The following is a 22,984-nucleotide window of genomic DNA, read 5'->3' as shown; positions in this document are numbered from 1 at the left end:
AAGTGTATTTTATGCACAGTGGAGCAGAAGTTAGCTGTTGGAAGGAGATGGTTGCTATAGGCTTGTATGGCTCATGTAAACTCAAGGGCAGATGGTTCACAGCCTGTGTTGGGACTCTTCAAGGATATGGAAACCAGGCTGGGCAGGAAGGGTTTAAGTTTTTTTCTCCTGAAGTTTGAATTTCAAGTGGAAAATTTAAAATGCCTCCGTTTTGATAGGCTTTTGCAGGGTATGAGAGATGCTGCAGTTATGTTATTTTTGTCTTCTCTGTGGTAGGCTATGTTTCCTGGATATACCACTATGTTTCCTCAATATACCACTGCTGAGCATAAAGGCCAACAGCTTCAGGAAGAACGGTGGCTAGATTAACATGAGAGACATGACCACAGTAGCTGGAACACAGAAGACACCTGTGTTTGGTCCTGTTTTCATCTGAGTTGTCCAGTTTTTTCCAGGTGTGTTGTGTGTCAGCTACAGTCCTCTGAAAACACATAAAACTGCTTAGCTAAAAAGCCTGGAAATCAAATGAAAAAATTATTCTGGTGACCTTACTTCTGTTCCTTGCATGACGAACATGATGGCATCTAAAACCAGTTTTAGTGTGCTGGAGCAGAGCCTGAAGCTGGCAGAAGAGTACAGCTTTGGCTTCAGTTGCTGAGATGCCAGAAGAGATTGTAAGTCCTTGAAATTCTTCCAAGAAGTCACTTTGTCCTGGATGAAAACTGGCATTTATCAGTGCAGATGATAGTGGTGTATTTTAGATGGCATCAATATTGATTTGTATACTGCATGAGCTTTTAAATATGATTTAAGATAAAGCTTAGCTTAACGTAAGACATTTCTCCACAAAGCATTGATTTAATGTTAATGTTTTATGGGTTGCTTTCTTTGCTATAGACTTTCCTTTGGTTCACAGAGACTTCCCAAGTAACCTTCTCAGTTCTCTATTTCAGGAACTTGGAAAAGCCCCACACACACTTGACACGTAAGTACTCGAAAGTTTAATTTATACTATCTGACAGGCAGCTTCAAAAGCAATTAATTAATGGTGGTCATTATTGTTCATCTCAAATGCATTATTACCCTTCTAGTTGCTTCAACTTGGCTTATTGTTTTCCCAAGCCTTATGAAGACCATAGAAGATGATCTAACTTGATTAAGATCTAACAGAAAAGTTACAATAGGTTAGTTCTTTTACCATTCCTCTAGGGTAATTTCTGATACTTTGCCTCCTAAAGTACTAGGTATTGTAAGCACAGTCCTTACTAATCTAGAGAGAGAATTTCTTATTTGACTTCTATTTAAGTAACCTACAGCAATTCTTGCTAGGTGCAACGGCACTGAGTATCAGTCTACTCTGTGTGTCTACTTGACCTTGCTTGGGCGCTTCAGAGTGTGAAGGCTGGGGAAGCCGAACGCTGTAGCTGTTGATCTGCGTCTGAATCCTGACGACCAGATCTGTGGAGCAGCGCGGCTGTGTGGAAGCAGCATCAGCTTTCGGGAGAGGAGTAGAGAACATCTCCTCGGCAGGTTGGAGATGCCCTGACAGGAGAGGGGCTGGGAGAAGGGCAGGGTTTGTATCAGCTGGCAGTCGCTGTGGCCCCTCCAGAGCCTGCGCGGGCGGGGTGCCCGCGGGTGCCGGGGCTGTGCCCGCGCCATCCCGGGGCTGCCCGAAGCTCCGGCGCGGCTGCGGCAGCCGGGGCAGGGCGCGGGCGGGCCGGGCGCTGCGGCGGGGCCGCCGGGCGGAGGCAGCCCCGGCAGCGGCGCAGCGGGGGCTCTGGGCGGTGTTTGTGAGCGGCGGCTTTTTCGGAGCGCTTTTCTCGGCGAGCCCGACCTGTTAAAGCGTATTTCAGCTTTGGCTCGGTTAGATTTCCCACCCCCCTCCCGCTTGCGGTTTAAAAGTGGCGTTTCGCCGCTCAGCGGGACGCGTGCGTTCCGGGTTACTTTGGTTGCCTGCCAGGTAGCGCACATCTTCTACAGCATCCTCGTACCATCAAGCAAAAATTGTCTGCTCTCCTAAGGATTAATTATTCAACACGTTTAATGTGTTTCGGCTGACAGGGAAGACGGCCACTCGGGTACATCCTGGTGCCGCAGCGCCTGTCCCCGCTTTGTCTCGCACCTGGTGTGTTTGCGCGGCTCGCCTGCCTTCCTCCCCCCGAGCCGCCGCCTCCCGCTCCTCCCGCCCGCGCCCCGCTGCTGCCCGCGGGGCCGGGGGACGCGGCCGGTGCTCCGGGACCCCGCGGGGCCTCCGCCCGGCCCCGCACCTTGCCCGGGGGATGCGCGGGGCGGGGCCGGCGCTGCGCCCCTCGGCGGAGGCTCCGCGGGCGGGGCGGGGCGGCCCGGGCAGGAGGGGCCGGGGGCTGGCCGGAGCCGGGCGGTGCCGCCGCCCGGGGAGCGCGGGGGGCTCGGCGGCGGAACGGGGGCTTCGCTCGTGACTTCGCTTCTCCCCGCAGAGCCCGAGAGGAGCGGCGCCGCTGAGGGAACGAGCCGCTTTCTTCCCGGCCGGTGGCGGCGGGGCGGCGCCGGACCCAGGAGCACCGAGGGAAGGACCGGCGGAGGAGCATCCCGGCGCGGGCCGTCCCGTCCCTGCCCGGCTCTGCCCGGCTCCGTGCGTCCCATCGCGGCCCGCTGCCGCCGGCCCGAGCCATGGGCCGGCCCGACTGAGAGCCCGCGGAGCGTCCGGCAGCCCGGCCGGTGCTGCCCGGAGCGCCGAGGCGGGGCCGCAGCGGCGGCGCGGGGAAGATGCGCTCGGCGGCGCGGCCAGCCGGGTTCCTCCTGCTCTGCGGGGGTAAGTACCGCCGAGCCCGGCCCCCCGGGAACTTTGCGGGGCTTAGGTGCCACCGGCGGCTCGGGCCGGCTCCCAAAATCTTGCCACAAATACAGACAAGATATAAATGATCCTGATACGTTTTCTTCGTTTTTTTAAAGCTAAGTTAGAACAGATGTGAGTTTGCTTTTCTTTGAATTTATGATGTGAAAGGGAGAATATTAAACTATATTCCCATTTTAAGTTTTTAAAACACGATTTCTTCTGTGCTCTCTCCCAGAGCTGTTTGTATCGTAAGACAAAATGCGTTTTGGATTGGTAAATGAAAATGACCACAATATGAATAGTGATTGGATTGTAACTTAGATGATGCTATCCACAGATGTCAAGTTTCTAAAGCAAACAGAAAATCCATTATATCTCTTTTTCTTCCATATGGCTTTGTTTGCTGATGGATTTCTGACGTTTACATGAATAAATCAAAGTTGTATGCTAGAGAATGCAGTACAACCTTGCACATTAAAAATGCACTGTACTTTTTTAATGAAAAAAAGTAAAGCCCAAACTAGTTCACTGGTTGGTCTAACAGTGAGTAGAGTGCAATATTAATTCTGCCCTTGTGATTCCTCACAAGCGTGTAATGTTTTCCTTCTTATTATTAATTCAGATTAACTGCATTAATTTGCACCATTTTAAACTACTTGCTGTACTTGCAGAGATTATACAGCTCCTATTTAATTTTTTAATTTTTTTTTTTTGCTATGCTAAAATACTTTCAGTTGTTCATATTTTTTCTTTTCTTAATACGTTGTTGTTAGGGCCTGATCTTTGTAAAATTGCACTAGTAGTGAAGTTTAGGATATAAGGAGATAAAATGTGTAGGATATACTGCATCTAAACACACATCTAGTAAAAAAAAATAAAGTGGGTTGTATCCCAAGACATTTCACTGTCAGGAAGAATTAGCCATACTTGTATTGCTAATGGATGATCTATCATGCCTACTTTGCTTTTATCTTCGGCAAATCCATTTTCTTTAATGTTTTTGGCAGAATTAGGCGAAATGTAATTTACGTAAGTTCTTCAGCTTGAGGGGTATGTTTTCATTAGCCAAAATGATTCACATGCATTTGCTTGAAGATGACTTCCCGTGATTTCTGTTTAAGCTGGACAGATGAGCTTTCTTTGATTCACGCTGTGATACCCCAGGTTATTGCACATCCTGAACTGTGTTAGGAACTCCGGAGCTGCTCTCTCAAATGGCTCTTTTTCCCCCCTGCACTATTTCCCTTTCAGTTGGACCACCATTTGATTTTACTTTTAGTTGTACAACTTTACATGAATTTCATTCTGAAACTCTCAGATGGGAAAGGGGTTCTCTCTACTGAAGACAGATATCTAAACCTAAGTATCAGACCTCAGCAGTTGGAAATAGTTTCAAAGACTTTTTTTTTATTAAATGTAGCCCTAAATTGTTAACTTTGAGATCTGCCAAAAATATATTTGGAGGAATATTACAGGAGCTAATTTATTTGGGTAGAGTAGGCTGCCAAGTAGGTTTTTTTTTGTATACTGCTTGCTTATACTTAAAGTTGCAAATATTTTGCTTATGCCCTCAGCTTTGACTACTGAGGCTTAATATTTGGTTCCTGTTAGTTTCTGCTAAAACTGTGGGGAAGAAAAGTTGTGTACATTTATGCCCACACTTTAGGGTAATTGTTTTCATAGTTATTTCAAGAAGTCCAGTGTATTAGCAATGTTCTATGGGTGTTTGTTGTTAGAGAAACACTGCTTCACATTGTTGAGGTGTGTGACACTAATTAGCTTTTATGCAATAAGAGCTGATTTTACAGCAGGGGTAGGATGAAGTGTTATGTCTTGGAGGTACTAGCAAAGCCCCTGCCTGCACAGAGTTGCAGTTTAGGAACACAGCTCTCTTAGGAGTGATGGTGCATTCCCCTGGTGGGGAGCACAGTGAAACTTCAGTGGGCTCCATCCCGGGTGAGAGCCAGGGATTCTGCAGTGGTAGCTGGCATGCTCCTGCCAGGTGTTGTGCAGGAATCTCTTTCAGCTGGGCCAGGCCTCATCATAGAGGGCTGCCACCCGAAGTTAACCTGCAGGGATACCCTTGTACTCAATTGCTGTGTGTCTTTGGTTTATCTAAAGGTTTTGGAAAGCTTAGAACTGCCGTAGTTCATAAAACATGTGCTCACTACAACCCCAAAGGCATTTACTAAATGAGCTGGCGTAGTCAGTCTGGTGAGCGTGCTGTTAGTGGAAAGGATTAGATTTGGTTATTTTGTACTGGTGGGCTGCAGGAAGCACACTGGACCAATTGCTCTGAAGCAGAAAGGCGCAGCCTTGGCGCTTTTGCACCACAGGCAATGTGTGGGTCTCCTGCAGGCACTGTCCTCAACGTGCACTAGCCTAGAAATAGCAAAAATAAAAGGAATGTTTCTTCCCAAATTAAGACTTCTGTCTCTTTTACCAATCAAAAGAAATGCAGGGTTTATTATGGAGTGTGCACATGTCTTTTTCCAAAGTTTTACACCTTGTCAGTTGTAGGACTTCAGGATGTTTACTTGCCTGTCATGCTGCCTGGCTGTTTGGTGCTGGAGTTTTGATTCTGAAAGCTCACTGATATCACAGGAGGACGTTGTGCAGTTAAATGTAGAAAAGAGTGCCTGTGGCAAAGACTTGGTAGGATTGTCTTGTCTAGAAAGTAATTTTTGTTATTAAAGGGAGTACTTTTGATGAGATAATTTCTTTTCTGTGAATAAAAAACAGTTTGTAAGCATTACATTATGCAATTTTTTTTTTTTAATTGGAAGGGAAACCTGCTCATGGAAGTAATAGGGATCCTACTTCAATTATGTGCTCTTGAATGCAGATTATTCAAACTTTTTTTTCTAGTTTATTGACTGTGATATAAAACTTCTGATGAATGTACTAGTTTTGATATTCATTTATGGACTGTTTGGGATCGATTCTTAGAGTGCATTTCCCTGCTGCTAGGATTGCTGCTCATGTTTTGACTGGTTACAATTTAGTGCAAGTCCAGGCTCAAGTCATGCATCCAGATCCAGGGCAGACCAACTTCAGAAACCAACTGCGGATACTGACATTCTTCTCCCCCAAGTGTGGATTATTTCACATAATATTTGTATTTCATGATAGAAAATGGGTGCTTTCTCTAGGAAAAGAATATCTATGTGATTCTGTCAAAGTAAAGATTTCCTGTGTGCTCATGCTTTTAGATCAAACCAGTGCTGATGAGGTCAAATGGTGGAGCACAGACCATTCATTGACTTGTGTCAGGAACTGGCTAGGACAGACATAATTTTTGTGCCTGTTTTTTTTTAAACAGTTATCTGTCAGATAATATATGATCAGGATTTTACATTGTAAAGTAAAAATTATTCTGTTTTATTATTACCTTGACTATGGGTAAAGGGAATCTGTGAAGGACCATGAGAGGCACTTCATTAGATCTTATATGTCTTAATCAGGAAAGATCAGAGTTACGTGGTAATTTCACACCTTGCTGCTCTTTTTGATAGGAAAAGAGGTATTAATCAAAATCACAAAGTTCCTTCCTATTTTGTTGTTTTTCTCTGCCCAGAGGTTCATCATCTCACCTTCTGGCTCTTCTCCAGGTGGCACTTGTCCTGTCTCTGGTCACCTGCAGCTGCCTGCATTGGACTGTGAAAGTGCTGCTTCACTCGCACAGCACTCACCAGGATTCATCCCAGTGCTCCTACCCGTGAAGGAGCCTGGGCTCTCTGTGGCCCTCTAGGCTTGATGTCTCCCCTCATTTTTCTCCCATTGTCAGGTCCTTCACCTTCTAGTTTCTTCACAAAGGAAATTTTGCAGTGAAGTTCACCTCCTGCAGCGTTTTCCCTTTCACGGAAAGTAATTTACTGTATTGGGTTTTTTTTTTTAAATTCATGCTAATTGGATCCATATTTGTGTTATATTTAGTTCCCTTCTTATTGTTATGTGCTGCCTTCTCAAGGTGTCAGGGCAATATGTGCTATTGGCTTGATTATTTCTGCCAGTCAGTTGCAGCCTTGGTCCTTGGCTTCATTCAAGGATTTTGCTACTATCACAGAAACAGTATAAAGGAAATGAATTCGAAGATAACAAAAAGCCAGCATTTTAATGCTTAAAGCTCATTTGTTAGTCTTTGATTAGCAGACAAGATTTCTCATAGCATTAACATCAGCAGTCAGTCTGAACAGCAGTGTGGGTTCAGCACCTGAATGCAAGATACATATTCAGTAGCATGCCCACCATCGGTTTTCTATCTCTATGTCATGTCACAGTCTGTTACATTTTTGTTTTTTTAACTGAAATGACAGACTGGCTGGTGCAAACCCATGTATTTTGTTAATTTTAATTTTTTCCCTTTTCCCCAGTTTGGCCCCTGGCAGGAGGGAGAGGATTTGTTCACTTGTTGCTGTACTTTCCTGCTTGGCTTGGCACTGCTGGTCCCGCTCCTCCAGGCTGCTTTCTCTCCCATAAAGCAACCTAGAAAACACAGATAGGCCATGGGTTGGAAGGAATCCATACTGAAGAAGCTTGGTGTTTTCTGGAGAGCCTTGTTGTGTAAAGGTCATTTAGAGCCTGTCTGCAGTGAGGAGAGCGTTTGCTTTGTTCAGACATTGGCATCCTTCAACTTTCCGGCAGAGCTGGAAGTGGTGCCAGCTGGTGATGGACTGCAATTATCTCTTGGTTTTGAAATGTAAAAATTGCCTGACAGTGCTTATTGAGCATGGGTATTTGTTTCAGGAGCAGTGCAAAACTTACTTGAACACGGGTGGTGGTTCCTGTGGGAGCAGGGTGGATGTGAAGGGCATCTTCTTCCAGGATTGAGGCACGTTCATGCTGTGGTCTGTTCTTAGCTCTTGCTTTCTACTTTTGTTTGGTTTGGCAGAAGCAAAGCTTAAAAATTCACCAAAATGTTCTAAAGAAACTTTGGAATTGTTTATTTTCCAGATGATTTTTCTTTTTGTAACTGTCTTGTATTTTGGAAAGCAATCAACTGAAGCATTGCAAGGATAAATACAGCAATTACTGCAAGAGAAGGACAGATTTGAGGTTTGCATATTAGTTTGGTTAGATCAGGGTTCAAATTCAATTGACAGCTGTGCTACACATTTGCTCGTTGCCTCACACTCTCTCTCTTAGTTTTCTGTAAAGTACCACCACCAGTTACTTTATCCTTAGAATATCATGTGCCTTGTTGATTGACTAATCCAGTTCCAAACTGGGTGATACTGGAGCTGATGCAACACAGGGAAAACACAATGGGAAACCTTACAGAATCTCTAGAGTGATAATGCATCAATGAAAAATAGCGTTGGAGAAGCTGTAGAATGAAATCTATTCAAAGGCTTTATTTTCACAATGTGGTTTTTCTTTTATCCGTGACATATACTGAGATAATCCGCAATGTTTTGGCAAAGTCATTATGAGCCCTTTAACAAGTTTTCATGTAGATATGTTGCTAATTAATAAAGTTATTAAGAAAATTTTTTTAACAAAATAGGAAATCAGCTGAGGTGTGAAAAACCAGATGGATTTTGATCCTTTGGGAGCTTAGGATTTTTTTGAAATTTGTCTATAGCCATCTCTTTTTTTCCCCACATAAGAAGAACACAAAGCTGTTTTTTTTAAAGATTACTTCATAAAGATGACTAAATAGTTTCAGATTTCTGGATCTTGAAATGAGACCATAAACATGCTAGGAACATTTTAACCTAAGAGATGCTCTGTAAATCTGCTGAAACGAAGATGATCATCAGTGCTTTAGAGCCTAAGGGAAAATTACAGTGATTGCAGTCAAAAAAGAGAATTGGAAACTTTGCTGGGGTAATTGTGCCAGAAATGTTGTTTGACTGAATTAGTTTAGAAATTTGGCTGATTGTAAATCAGGTGATTGTAAAAAGAAAATGGATGTATTACTCCTAATGGCTGTCTAATGGCTTTTCAGTGTATGCATTTAGAAAACTAATTAAACAATATATTTAACTGATATAACAAAGTTGCTTGTGTTGCTGTAATGGGTGGTTGGGTTTTGGTTGTGGTTTTTTTTTTTTATTTAATGTCCATTATGGCTTTTTTCTAAGTGAGACAAATTTCAATCTCAGATAATAAAATTAAATCTAGCTTTTTCTCCTAATTCAGAGGCACCAAGTTTTCTGATACGGACAATTCCATTATCTGTTGTTTTCACTTGTGAAATGGAAAGACTCATTTTGACATGAGTAGACCAGAATTTCATCTATCTCCAAAGCCCCTTAAAGGCTAGTTTTGCCACTGAATTAGAGCAGGCATCCTGTGGTCCTGTCAGTGCCATTCTCAGGGTGTCTTGGAGATGAGACTTAAATCTCCCAGTGGCTTAAAGTCACAAGCAATGCTTTCTCTGGATTTGGGAGGAGTAGAAGTTTGGGTCATTCTCTACCGTTCCTGCATAAAGAGCTGACTGATACTTACAGTTTGGCCCCTAACAAGGATGATGTAGAGCAGCTTCCTTTGACTCCCTTAAGAGGTGTCAAAGGAAGTGTCACCTTAAGAGGTGATACTTCTGCACTGGTTGGCTTCTGGAGATGTTTTGTCTTTGTTGATGAGGTCCCCTTCCATATCCTGTCATCTTAAAGTAGACATCGAAAAGGATGTAAAAAATATCAATGGTTCACAAGATGTTGAGAATGGATTTGATTCTCTAGGTTCTCTTTCCACCCCTGCCACTGTGCTGCTTAAAACTTGCCTCGTGTTAAAAGTAGCTCTGCTTGTTGCTGCTGTGCATTTGGAAGGAAGGTACTGATCACCAGGTTCTGGCTGTTTGATCAGGAAGGGGAGAAATAATTTGCATTAATGCACAGAAAATGTAACGTAAAGTCAAAGAAAAGCTATTGTGTACTGAAATTTAGCCCATAACAATTTATGACTTTAAAACGTTGATTAAAAAAAGTTAGATTAATTAGGTCTATTTAGATGGGAATAGCCAGTATAGCATGATTAATACATACATTTATGGCAGTCAGTCATCTCAGAAGACCAGAGGGTTTGGAATGTATATGTACTCTAGGGCAGCAATCAGGCTTTCTTTTACACAGCATAAAAGTAGACACTAGAAAATTATATGAATGCATTTATATTGCCAGATTGTGGTGTGCAAGACTGTAAGTGAAAAGTGTGCTTGCTGTTCATGAAATCTGAATAACAGCGAGGGGAAAGGAAAGAATCCAAAGAATTCTCATCAAGAAAAGGCCTCAAGTTTTTATTTTAATGGGAAAAGAAGTTTGTTTTTCAGAGGGGAAAAAACCCGCAAAAATTAAAATCGGGAGTAGTGGAAGAGAGTGGATTTGGGTAGAGGGCATTGGCTGCTGAGTGAGATTTGCACTGTGATGACTGGGGAGTTCAGCTAGGACCTTTGGAGGAAGTATCCAGCACTGATTTTTAACAAAACAGAGTGCTGCTTCTGCCCCTGCAGTGAGGAGTTGTATTTTGTAAAACACTTGAGTGGATCCTTCTCACATCTCTGAAGTACTCAGGCATATTCTTAGTTTATCCTGCATCAGCAAAGTGTTTTTAGAGTGGGACTGCTGCATCAAAGCCCCATAAAGAATTGCACAGTTCCAAAAGTTAAAACACTCTGGCAGTACATTCAGGGGCCAGATTTCTCTTTGCTCCCATTGGATGTCAAGTTCCCCTTTTGTGGTGTGTGCTATCTAACCATTGAGATGGCTCTGAGGTGCATCAGCCAAATTCTGTGTGTGCTTTAATGAGTAGCCTTAATAGTCTAACTTTCCTCAGCTGGACCAGGGGAGATGCCCTGAAGCCTTTCTGTAGGACTCGTTTCCCTGGGCTGTAGATTTTTGGCAATGCTTTCTGGATGCTACCTTGGCTTGGTTCTGCTACCTTTGAACTGTGAGTTATGCATTGGGTGCCCCATTTGTATTTTGATAGTCACAGTGTGTGTTTGGAGAGAAATACAGGAACAAATATGAAAAAAACCCAATTGTCTGTTACTGCTTTTCAGCAATTCTGGGTAGAGCTTTCTCTAGCTGAGCTCTTGGATGCCAGTGAAGTAAAAAGGACTGAGGATGATGATTGTGTAAAATGGCTCATCCCAATTGCTATTATGAGACAAAAAAAGCAATGGGAGTGTTTAGATTTTGGGTTTGAACGTACACATACATAAATGTTTTAAAGTAATGAAGGGGAAACAATATGGCTGTAATATAAATTTTATTGCACATTTCAATTCAGCATTGCTGACACACACTAGATGAGAAGGCATTTTAAACCGTTTTATTGCTTTGGTAAACTTTTGCCTTTGTGAAGATTAGAAAAGTTGTCTTAAATTGCTTTGCTGGGAACTTTCTGGCTAGTGAGAGAGTTTATAACATGTATTTTGCAGATTTTTATTATTAAAAAAAGGAGACAAAACCCAAACCTTCAAAACCTAGTTTCTGTAGATTTCAAAACAAATAGGATCATCCTTAGAGGCTGTGATAGATCACCCTTATAAGCTCTGTGAAAACCAGAAACATTTATAAAATAATTTTTTCCTACCGAGGCATTGAAGTGAGCCTGTTGTTGGAAAAAGGGTTTTTTTAAACTATTTATTTTCTTAGATTCTAGTCTAATAAAATTTGAAATTAAAGTTGGACCAAAGGTTTTAGGGCAGTAAATATCTAAAGAAAATAAGCAATAATAGCCCAAGGTTTTACTTATCTTTTTTATGCTGCCCCTCCACCTTTCTTTTTTTTTTTTCAATCTAGCTGTTGTAGACTATTTTTAGTTGTGTTTTTGTATTTTTTTCCAATAATTTTTTAATCCTTTTTTTCCTGGCATCATGCAGTTGGGTGTGATTTTTTTTTAGTTTATTTGAAAAATTTTGTTCTCTATCTTTGCACAGGCAATTTTGGCATCATGGCAGAGCCATCCTTAGTACCTGGCAATTAAAAAGCAAAGGGGATGAATCTGTGCAAGTCTCTGCTTCGGCCTTTCAGAATATGTTTGTCCTAAATACAACTTCCAGGAGACAATAAAGGAAATGTACATTAATTAAATATTTAGATTGCTCATCAAAACCTCAGTTTAGATTGATTATAGTAGTAACATTTGTCAGTGCAATAAGACTGGTAGCAAAGACTTTTACTTATTTTATAAAATGTTCTGTTGCTAGAGAGTCCTTATGACAAAAGATTTTTTTCTCCTTTCCCTGGTAAACCTTGGTAATGGTATGTAAGATAATGTAAGAATTACTAAATAGAGTCATACCTGACACAATAGTTTATTTCCTGGTGATGCCTGGCAATACCCAGTTTTAAATGATGCATTTTGGTTTTCATACTTCTTGAAATGAAAAGGGTAGCAACAAGAAACGTAGGAAATGCTGGTTTTGAAGAAAAATATAAATGAGTGACAATATTTATTTACGAAGACAACTGAGCACAGAGTTCAGATTTTTCAGTTTAAGCAGAAGTAGTACAAAGGTGGATGTACTGGTGGATATTGAGTAATAGTGGAAATTAGAACTTGGGACATAGCAAGGGGTATTAGGGAAACATTTTGGTAGCAGGGAGCTACAAGGATTTTTGTCTGCAGTCATTGTGGGGTTTCTTTTAATTGGGAATATCTTAAGAACAGGTGGGACAGCAGTGTGTTCATGTTGGTTATTCATCATCAGTCCTACCTTGGATGAGTTAAATGATGTCTCTTGGAAACTTTTGACTTCATCGTCTTACGGTTTTGTGCTCAGGGTGTTAAAAACAGGACAAATGCAGCCTTTGTATGTCTGCTGAAGCTAATGTCTGGTGTTTGGTCAATCACGGCTCCTTATGAGATCATGATAACTTAGTCTGCAGTTAATGTAACTTGAGAGTTAATATCAAAATACTTATATTGTTAATCATTAACAGCTGAATAGACAGGAGTTAGATGCCTTTGATGTCAAGATGAGCCTCTGGAGTTCCTGATTTTCAGAATATCCCCAGGGATGTATTTGATATATGGTGGTCTTTGTCTTCTCAAAAATCAATTTCTAATTCCATGCTCAGCATTCTCAAATCCCAGGCAGTGAGCTGGGGACCTCACACTGCCACTGAGCATTTCCAATTAAGGCCTTGAAAAAGTCTGTATACATATGGCCTAACCTTGTCACCAAGAAGAGTAAAGAGTGCTGCTCTCTTCAGATAAAAAATTAAATGCGTTGGAGCGATGGTGTTTGCTGAAATAGACACAGGGTTTGAGGATCCATTTTCTCAAGAGTTAAACTGGATTTATGATTTGGTAGGCAGTTCTTGTTAAATAAGAACTTAATGATTGCAGAGAGACCGTGAAAAAAATTAGCACTGGGATTATAACTCTACTTTCAGTATTTTCCACCCTGAATCCTAAATTGCGATTGCCAGTACCATTTATCTGTCTTTGACATCAGCTGCTGAGAACTCTCCCTTTTATCAATGCAAGGCTTTGTTAGATTTTGAACTTTGAAGAACTGCAGCTTGTGTTTTTCTACTGTTGTTTCTGTTTCATAGCATCTTCCATTGCATTCATTATAGTTTCACATTTTCAATTTAAATGTTTGTTTAAATATACATAATTTAAAATGGGGTTTGGGACATGAGATACTTAGCTACTATTGGTTAGCAGCCCTGGTCTCTTCCACTGGAAAGAGCTGGTGATAAGGTGTTTTACAAAATTCCAGGGGCATATAGTGCAATCCTATGATGTTACCCTATTTCCCATTCTTAGAAGATTTTTGTTTACTCTGTATATTGCCAGCATTACATTATCCCGCTCTGAATGCGAGAAAGACAGAGGAAATCACTATGAAGAAGAAAAAGACTATTGTTCCTTCTTTCCAAGAACTAAACTCAATCCTAGCTAGTCTTGATTTGAAGCAGAATTGTTGCCTTTTCACCTTTTCTGGCATTTGGACAGCAAGTTACAAATGTGTGGAACTGCCATTGCAGATGAAATTGCACTGGGTGCGTGATTACCTTTCCAAATGTCCTGATAGACAGAGCAGACACTATCACAGCATCTGTGATTGTTTAGGCATGTGATTTTGTCTGGGAGGAATGTTTTATTTGGATTTTTGTCCACATGTAACTTTTGAATAGCTTGTGGGTCCAATCTGTCTCCCTATAGAATGAAAATATTAAGCCTTTGCTCTTTCTGCTTTCATTAAGAAGATAGGAAGGAGCATTATCATGGAAGAGGTGATTCAGAGAAATGCAGAACCTCATTTTTGCCTTTTCACACTAGACAACTCTTTCTAACAGCTTTAATTATGAGTGCCCTTAGATACTGCCAGATAATGGGTGTAGATGCACCCCTGGATCAGGGAGTATATTGCCAATATGGTAACAACACTGAAGCCTTTTGTGCAATGGCCTGCCTGTACCTTTTTTTGTTAAACATCCACATGGATTTAGGATTGACCCAAGTTCCAAAATATAACCCTATTTAGAAAGAATGAGCTTTAAAAAATTTTCAATGAGATAAGAAATTAAAATAATGAAAAACCACAATGAAATTAATTCAGCTGCTACATTCCAGCTTCTGTACCTGTTTTGTTTACCTGGGGAAATTTCAGCAAAGTGAGTGTTAAAATGCTTGTTTCATTTCTGTTCCTTATACCACTTTTATTGGATGAATGAAAACAGACTGAAGCTTAGGAAAAACAGGAAACTGTTAATGTAAAAGTACTGTCAAAAGCAGAATGGGCAAGATTTTCAGATAATGGTTTGCTTCTATGTTTAATGGGTTCATAGTTTTTTCTAGCATTACTTAATGAAGATGGATTTCTCACCTAGATTTCAGGTAACCCGGGGACTGTAAAATAGTTAAAACAAGAATGCAATTGTCACTATTATTAATAGTAGAGTTTTTGCTGTTTTTTTTTTCATTTGAAGATACTGTATTTGCTTCTGGAGAGCACAATGGGATTTAGTTTCTATTCCTTTTACCATGGTGACTTTTCCCAACATCAAGTCATGAAAAGCACATTTAGTGACAATTGCAGAGTTTCCAAATCACTTCGGAAGAAAAACTGTAGGAGTGAGGGATTGTTCCCTTTATCTCAATGAGACATTAACACTGAAATCTTAAAGTTGTTTAAGTGTAGTCATTGGCAGCTTTCTCACTGCTGATGTTTTTGTAGAGTTGTCTGGGTAAACGATTTTGGATTGTTGTGGGAACAAATGGCCTATGATGGGCCATAGTGATCTCTGCCCAGAGTTAGGACAATATTTAACAAGGTCTTCAAGCCCTAGTCAAAAATCACCTAGCAGTCCTACCAACGGAGTGTCACGCAGAAATTTTGCATTTTACTGTTTTAAGTATCCAGGGATCTTTTTTTATAACAAGATGTTGATATGGTGATATATGAAGTGTGAAGTTGCAGAGTGACATAAAATGAGTACCCTGGAAATTAAATAAGCCACATGGACTGTTTTGCTGATTTTTATCTCCCTAAATGATGTTCCTGTTATTTTGCAAATGCTGGTGGAGAATCAGGTACATTTAAGGCACTTTGCATTTTCAGAAGTCTGTGTTTCTCATTATGAAATTAAGAGGCTACTTACCATCAAGTACACAGATAAATATACACAAGTTTATTTGGGTTTACTCTTTCTGGAGTGCTTCTTCTCAAACTGTGGTTTCCTTCAGTACATGGTTGACATATGGTGGTGGTCTTTGTCTCAGTGTCAGTCTTTCTCTATTGTGCCTCTGGCAGCTGAATATCCATGGGAAAATGTGCTCTGATTTTGATCACTGGTTTTTGAACTGTAGGTTTCTGATGGACTGTCACCCATGGTAAAGATCTAAGATGCCTTATTAAACAACTGTTTCAGTAGTGCTTGCAATTAAAGCCTTGATGGTAAACATGTATTTGGTCATAAGAAGGTGATGAGGATTGAGAGATATACAGTGATACAAAATGCTGGGAACTCCTCTTGTGACAATCTTCCATAAAAAAAAATTGTTAAACAAATTTGAATACACAACTGCTACTTCCTTTCTTTGTTTTTTGAGAGGGTTTTTATTTTTTGTGGAAAAACTCAATTATACGTATATATTTATATGTATATGAGCATGTGTGAAAATAAAAAGTTGAAGAAAAAAGTAAAAGCAAAAAAGCTTCTGACTGTCAAGTAGCTGGAGGACATTTGCTGCTATTTAAGCACAGAAAAGGACTTGTAACTTTCTGAAACAATGGACATTTTCATTATAGGAGGCTTAAAAAATAAGCTTAGAATCAAGCCTTTGTCAGAATATATCCTGTCTGCAGCTGTTAGGTTACTTGGTTTGTTTAAATATGGAAGTTGTGAAGTCAGGATTATTCTGCTGGATCTGTAAGGTAAGGATTTCCTCTTCATACACTCAGGCCTGTCAGATCTGGTCTGGGCACTGATGTCATACTTAATATATTGTTTTTTAGCAGTGGTTGAAGAGCACCAATTCCTGTCAGCAGAGCTGGATGCATTTGTCAGGGGAGAAGGTGAGAAACTGCCGTTTTGCATCACACTGTCACATCTCCCAGCGCTTGTGGTATTATGCCCTGCTTCCCTCATGCTCAGTATGCAGAATGAATGAGGCTGTTTTACTATGACTTCTGTTTTTATAGTTAGCTGAACTTTGAAATTGTCTCCTAAATCATCCTTGCCAGTAGCATTAACTACCCCTTTGCTGGTAGTCAGAGATTATTCTGCAGTAAGTTAAAGGGTAACTCATCTTCTTTTGTGATGACAGGAAACATGGAGGGATGTAAAAGATAATGGCTAATTCAAAGCAGAGCACTCCACTCTGCTTCTGAAAATCCATCAACTCCATTCAAAGACAGATCTGAAATCTTGCAACAAACTTGGAAATCTCTTTGCTTTTCGCTGCTTCAGTAAATTGTTATCTGGGGGAGGATGATGCAGATGCCCATGAGTTATGATGCCTTTCATTACAGGGGGGTGAATTGCACATTAGCCTAGCATTCAGAAGCCTGGAGGTTTCTGCCACTGTGCTGTTGGTGTTTCAAAAGAGGTAAAAGCGTGATGTAAAGTAGATAAATGAAGTGGTATTAAAGAAAGGTCTTTATCCTTCCTTCTCCTTTTGCAGCACCAGAGCCCTGAAAATAGCTCATGTGGAAAGGTTCTCGTGCAGAGATGAGTCATGGCAGCTGTATGGCTGGGCCAGGTACTGAGTGACAGGGCCAGGTGGAGCAGAGGAACAGCAGGTGAATTGATCCTTGGGTAAACACCTGTGTTTGCTTTTTTAAAATTTTCTTGTTGAAGACAGCTGCAGCAAGGGAACAAGAAAAGTCTAATGTAATAACAAGCCATGGAAGGATATTTCAGAGAGTTACTTTTTTTCTGAAACAAACTGTATCTATCTGGCTCTCTTCACATGGCAGTTCCCTCCATGCTTCCTGTTCATTACCTGGGGTTGCTTCTGCTAAGTAAAATCGTGCTGTTGTGGTTGACAGACAGATTGTTGTTCCCGTTATTAGCTGCTTCAAAGAAATGACATTATATTCTGCAGATGGAGGAGTGGGATCAAGCAAACATTCCTGCTAAGTCAAGAGCATTACCTTTTCATTTGCTGTGTTCTTCTGGAGCAAAGCATCTTGTAAGACCTTGAGCAAAACACATGAAAATTCTGGATTAGACTGTTTGCATGGGGAAATGTGGACAGTAAAAAGACTGGGTGGAAACAGGAGCAACCCACTTTTTAAATGTTCTAAAAAACCTTAGCAAACACTGTGTCCAAGACAGATTTCAAGACATCCCTGTGCTCTGGGGAGCTTTGGAGATGGAGGAAAAAGACCAGATTCTTCTGTTAACAGCCACTCTTAATCCTTGAGTATAGAAATAATTTACTTAGGCAGCATTTAGGTATGGCAGTCAAAAGCACTATAAAAAATTATGAAGTAGATTGGTTTTGTTAGACTGTGATTATACTTATTCACAGCTCTTGATAGGTGTCATGTACTGTGAAGCATTTTTAATTTCCTGAGAACAATGTAACTTAAGATACCTTTCTTCACTAGGCCATTTGATTTATTAGAAAACTGCAAGATCCATGTAGTGCAGGCTCTATTAGTGATTGGTGTGTACCATTCCCACTGTGAAAAAATGGAAGCATGGTAGCTTGCATGTGTTAAATTGATGCACATTTTAGCATGCTACATACAGTATACCTTATATATGCTACATACATTATATATTTCTATATAAGTTCTGTCAGACATAAAGAAGACAAATATTCAATGTTATCCCTCCACAGTCATTGTAAAGGAGAGTAGGAGTTGTCTTACTGAAGTGCTTTTTTCTTCCTGTGCTGCCACATGCAAAAGAGATTTATGGAAAAGAGAGAAAACAACACTGATGAGAGAAACAGATTTACAGTGAAATCCACTATCACAATATAGCTGCACTGTTTAGCAAACACCTTATGGAAGACAATACAATGTGCCAGCAAGCTGCTTTTATTTTACAGTATTTCTTTACAAGCTAATAGACAGTGTGCTCGATAAAATAATCTTGTTATGATAGATGTATTGCCATTGCAAGTAAGTTTTACTAAATGAATTAATTAGTTTCATTTACCCCTTGCAAAGTCAATATGTTACTGGAGAATTAAGCAATTCTTTACTGTCAGTGTATTAAATTATTAAGAGGGGGGAAGTAAATAAATAAATGACCTAGTAGGAGATAAGATAGGCATCCACCAAAAAGAGTTTAAATTTTGTCCAAACATTGACAAGCACTGCTGCCTTCAGAGGGCTTGGATCAATCCTTATGACTCACACCCTTAAGAAAAAAATAATAAAATTAAAAATTTCTGAATGTTTCTAGTCACAAGCTTATTATCCATGATAAATCAGGGAAGGATATTTTGCACAAAATCACTTATTGTCAGAAAAGTTTATAACTGTTTAATAAAACAAGCAATTGGTATTATTTTGTTGCGAGGATGCACTTTTTTTTTACAGATAGTAGGCTTGCATGGTTCTGTCTTGTATGGTTCAGGTGCTTTTATTGGCAGCTTTCATGATTTATGGCTTGCTGAGTGACATTTTATTTCCTATTCAAGACAGCTTAGAGTCTTCAATTAATCACTTTTATAAGTAAAACTGCACTGGGTATTTCTAGAGCAATATTCAGGGCAGGTTCCTTGAGAGATCCAAATTGCCAAGAAAACCATGTGGGTGATCACAGCCTAGTGCATGCAGATATGTATGAGCCAGAGAGGATTAAAGAAGGAGGCTGTGGCTGTAATGTCTAGACTAGCATTTGTGGCTGCTAATACACTGCTAATATGGGTCTGGTTTTTCAAACAGAGGTGTTCAGAGGGAGCTTAAGGTCCATTATGAGTTTTCCTCCTGTGACAGAAGTGAAATAACTTTGGGCAGGATCAAGCTTTGTGGACTTCAGCTGCAAAACTCTCATTAAGTTTCATTTCACCTTTTGTGTTGGTTTTGAGACCCTGTCAGAATTGTATTTGGCACAGAGAGAGCAGTGAATTCATTGAAGAAATACAGAGTTTTTAAAAGCATGATTGCTTTTACAGTCTCGTGGTGTGTAGCCTGGCAGGACAAGTGTCTGTGCCCAGAGACTCTGTAGTTCATGTCCCTGTATTGATGATTAGATTTAATTTCTGAACAAAAACATTAACTGTGGTTTCGAGAAAACATTGCAGTGAGATGATTAGTGGTGGAAGGAAAAAACATTCTCTTACTGGAATTCAAGTGCCTTCCTCTGATTTTAAGGCACACAGTGATGAATGTGCTGCTGCTAATGTGTGTTTCTCACTCCTAGCCTTATAAGTAGAGGAACACTGAAGAGGGGTGAATATAAAAGCCTGAGGAACTAAACTGGTGTGGATACCTGAAGGGAGGTTTGTTCATACTTGGGACAAAAAATGGCAATGAATGAACAGGTTATTGTCAGAGCTTCTGCATATGAGGATTCTTTTGTGGAAAAGAATAGCCTCCACGATCTCATGGGATTTTGGCTTCTGAGAGGGCAACACACTGGCTTGTCAAGAAGGGCTTGATGGGCTGCAGGGGACAAAATGTCAGATGAGGAGTTAGGAAAAATGGTTTCCTTTTCCTTTCAGTTCTTGGCAGAATTTCTTCCACTTTACCCATTATTTCCTCCTCCGATTTATGGCGATGGAGATGCAATATTGTAAAAGCTCTTTGTGGTCTGTGAATGGAAAAGTACTCTTAGTTCTAGTAACTAAATATTAGTCTTCTTGTTTGCAATTCTCAAGTATTGCTGTAATTTTTTAACTATCTCAGTATAAAGGTTAGTGAAGAATCCTATCTTTGTTTCTTTGAAGAGGTATTTCTGATCGATTTCATCATGTGAGACGCTGCAGCATTGAAGGAATGGTGGAAAAGGATAACTGCTGTTAATCCAGTCTTTTGTTGGTTTAAGTAGGATTCTCTCATGTGTATTGCCTTCATTTGGAAGAATCAGGCAGTCCTTTTCCTGTTCTAATATGGTGTTTGTTTAAAGGCAGGATTCCAAGTATGTTTGTTGGCTTTTTTCCTGAATCATGACTGTAACAGGGACATGGATACCTTAGAGAGCTAAATATCCTGCAGTCTGGTTTGCTACTGATGTGCATACATAATTTCTACTGACAGTAATGGGAGTTACATGTGTATAGAAAACAAAACAGACCCCTTAAAAATGCTGGTCAAGTAATAAAAGAAAGGGTAGAAGTATAGAGTGGGAGGGAGATTTTTTCTCTGTTTTCAACTTGCTTTGTCTTTTAACTTATCCTCACCCTGCTTATGTTAGCTTAATATTATATTTATGGATTCCATCCTGATCTAATATGACATGAGGGGTAAGACAACATACATGTGAACTATGTAAGCAGAAGAACATTTTAAAGTATATTTGCTCCCTTTCCCAGCTCTCAGAGGAGTGAGAAGTTTCCCTGTGTAGGGGTGGTACTGCAGATGAGCCTGCCCTACCCATGTGCTGCTGAAACTTTTTATTATGCAGGAAATTGTAGCGTTGCCCCTGCAGCAAGGGCAGGGCTGCAGAGCCCCCTGCCACTGAGAAAGCACATCCCAGCAGCATCCAGCATCCAAAGGGTGAAAGTGGCTGCCCCAGTGGGTTTATTGGGAGCTCTGCTGTCCTTTGCATGCTCTGTGTTATTCGGAATTCTGAAAATGAGAAATGTAACTTCTTTGGAGGCTGTCAGGACTTGGAGTGTTTTCCTGGAGCTTCATTGAGAAGGGAGAAGCAAATTCCTGGATAGTTAGACCCAGTGCTCTGCAGTCTATCCCTTAATTAAATTCTCTGTAACCTGTGTGTTTTTCATTGTTAATCAATGGACATTTGTCCTCAGAAGTAACTAACTCTGGGGAGTGTAAGAAAGAATAAAACTCTTCAAAACCCCAAATGTTACACAAAGGGCATAAAAATAAAATTGTCCTTTTCCAAAATAGCTGAGCGTTATGGCATCTTGATAAAGGGAGTGCTAGAATATGTTCTCCTAATAAACCTCAGTAAAACCTCTAAAAATAACTACACAGATATATTCTAAGTTGATTACCAGTAATTGAACTGACTTAATGTAGTTGGATGATGTCATGTAAAATATTCCTCTAAAGTAATTTCAGTAGACATGCCATTTGAAGTCCTCTTGCAGGCAGCATAAACATCTTCATGTTGCTAAACTGAGCACTGGACTAAAGCACTCAGCGGGGCAGCTCTGACATCTCTGTGTTTTATCTCCTTCCTTTGAGCCACTCTGGCTTGCCTGTTCCAGGCAGCTTTGCAATGACAAATGTCTCGTCCTTGTTTTAGTGAAAACCTGGAAACTCTGTAATTCAGACCTGTTAGTTGTAGAATAAGAGAGGCTAAAGGTGGAAAGGGCTTTGGAAGTGTCTGGCTTCCAAGTTTCCCTGCAGTATGCATTTCCAGTGTTCTGTCCAACTTCAGCCTGCCTGAGCAATGGGGACTGTTCCATGGCCCAATTCATCTCATGAGAAGCAAGCTTGGAAAATGATTTTCCAAGGTTTCAGTCTTGTTTTTGCGTTTGCTTATCCATTTCCTTGTATATTGGCTCTTGTATTTTTATAGCCTTATAAAGCTTTGTAGCTGGTTAATGCCGATAATATCATCTTCCAAAATTTGTTTAGCTTGGATTGTTACTTTTATGGAAATGGTATAGCAGCATGGGGGGTTTTTTGTGTGTTTATGGTTTTTTTGTTTTATTATCTTTTTTATTGTCTGTTTCTTTGTTTGTTTCTCTTTCTTGTTTGTATTTGGGTTTTTGGTGTAATTTTTTTGGTTGGCTGTTTGGGTTTTCTGTGTTTTGAGTTGTCCTCTGAGGGCCAATATATCCATGACTGATTCAAGTGTTCAGGGTGCAAATGTGGATTCTACAGAAATAAAGTGCTGTGTCCCTGCTCTGAGATTTTTCTATTTACTGATCTAGCTTGGTTCAGTATAGAAGCACCTCAGAGTTTTTCTTCATCAGCTCTCAGTATTACTGGGAATTTCCTTCTTCAAGCCCTGAGGTACTGGCATATCAGTAATTCTTGGGCAGTTTTGTTTACTGGGGCACCAGTGCGTTACTTACTGAGTAATCATTCTGCTGATACAATGGAGAAATTCAGTCCAGGATTTGCAGATGCTGCTCTTCCCTTTACTACATCTGGAACAATACCCTGTGAAAAAATGTCATAATTTTGCTGGTTTTTTCCCCTAAGGCCACAAGGTTGGGGTTTTTTCCTTTTTTTTTTTTTTTTTTATCCAGAAAGGTTGGTCGGTGAGTGATTCAGTGAAGCACTGATGTGCAAATCCTGTCAGAAATTTGCACTAACCTCCTGAACCTGTCAAAGTGCCAAAGGCACTGTTAGTTACGGTGCTGCCCTTAATCAAGAGGCCTGGCAAGGCCAGAGCTGTGGCTTCTGTTCTGCTATTATTAAATATCAACAGCTAATAGCATGCTTAGTTAGTACTAGTTGATTCTTTGAATGATAGCTTATGGGGGAAGAGCACATCCTGTGTGTGAGGGGAAGAGTCATTAACTTCCCCTTGAATAATGACATTTAGGAGCAGGCTTCAGCATGCCCATGGTTTGCCCCTTCCCCTGTTAGCCTTTGAAGAGGCGATTTCCTCCTTCTCTCCTGCATTGTTTTGCCAACTGTCCTGGCTTGCCTGCCTG

At 40.6% G+C, this 22,984-nt stretch overlaps 1 protein-coding gene across 1 annotated transcript in view; it reads left to right on the top strand.

Moving 5' to 3' along the window:
* Nucleotides 1-2,615: 2,615 nt before the first annotated feature.
* The window catches only part of RET (ret proto-oncogene), a 72,522-nt gene continuing 52,153 nt past the window's right edge, over nt 2,616-22,984 (top strand). Inside the window, exon 1 of the mRNA XM_058810132.1 lies at nt 2,616-2,791. Within this exon, the coding sequence (XP_058666115.1) occupies nt 2,746-2,791 (46 nt within the window). The 5' untranslated portion in view covers nt 2,616-2,745. The remainder of the gene's footprint in view (nt 2,792-22,984) is intronic.

The sequence above is a fragment of the Ammospiza caudacuta genome, chromosome 9 (assembly GCF_027887145.1).
Source record: "Ammospiza caudacuta isolate bAmmCau1 chromosome 9, bAmmCau1.pri, whole genome shotgun sequence".
Taxonomy (NCBI): Eukaryota; Metazoa; Chordata; class Aves; order Passeriformes; family Passerellidae; genus Ammospiza; species Ammospiza caudacuta.
Note: the sequence above shows the minus strand (reverse complement) of the source record. Positions and strands in the feature narration are given on the sequence as shown.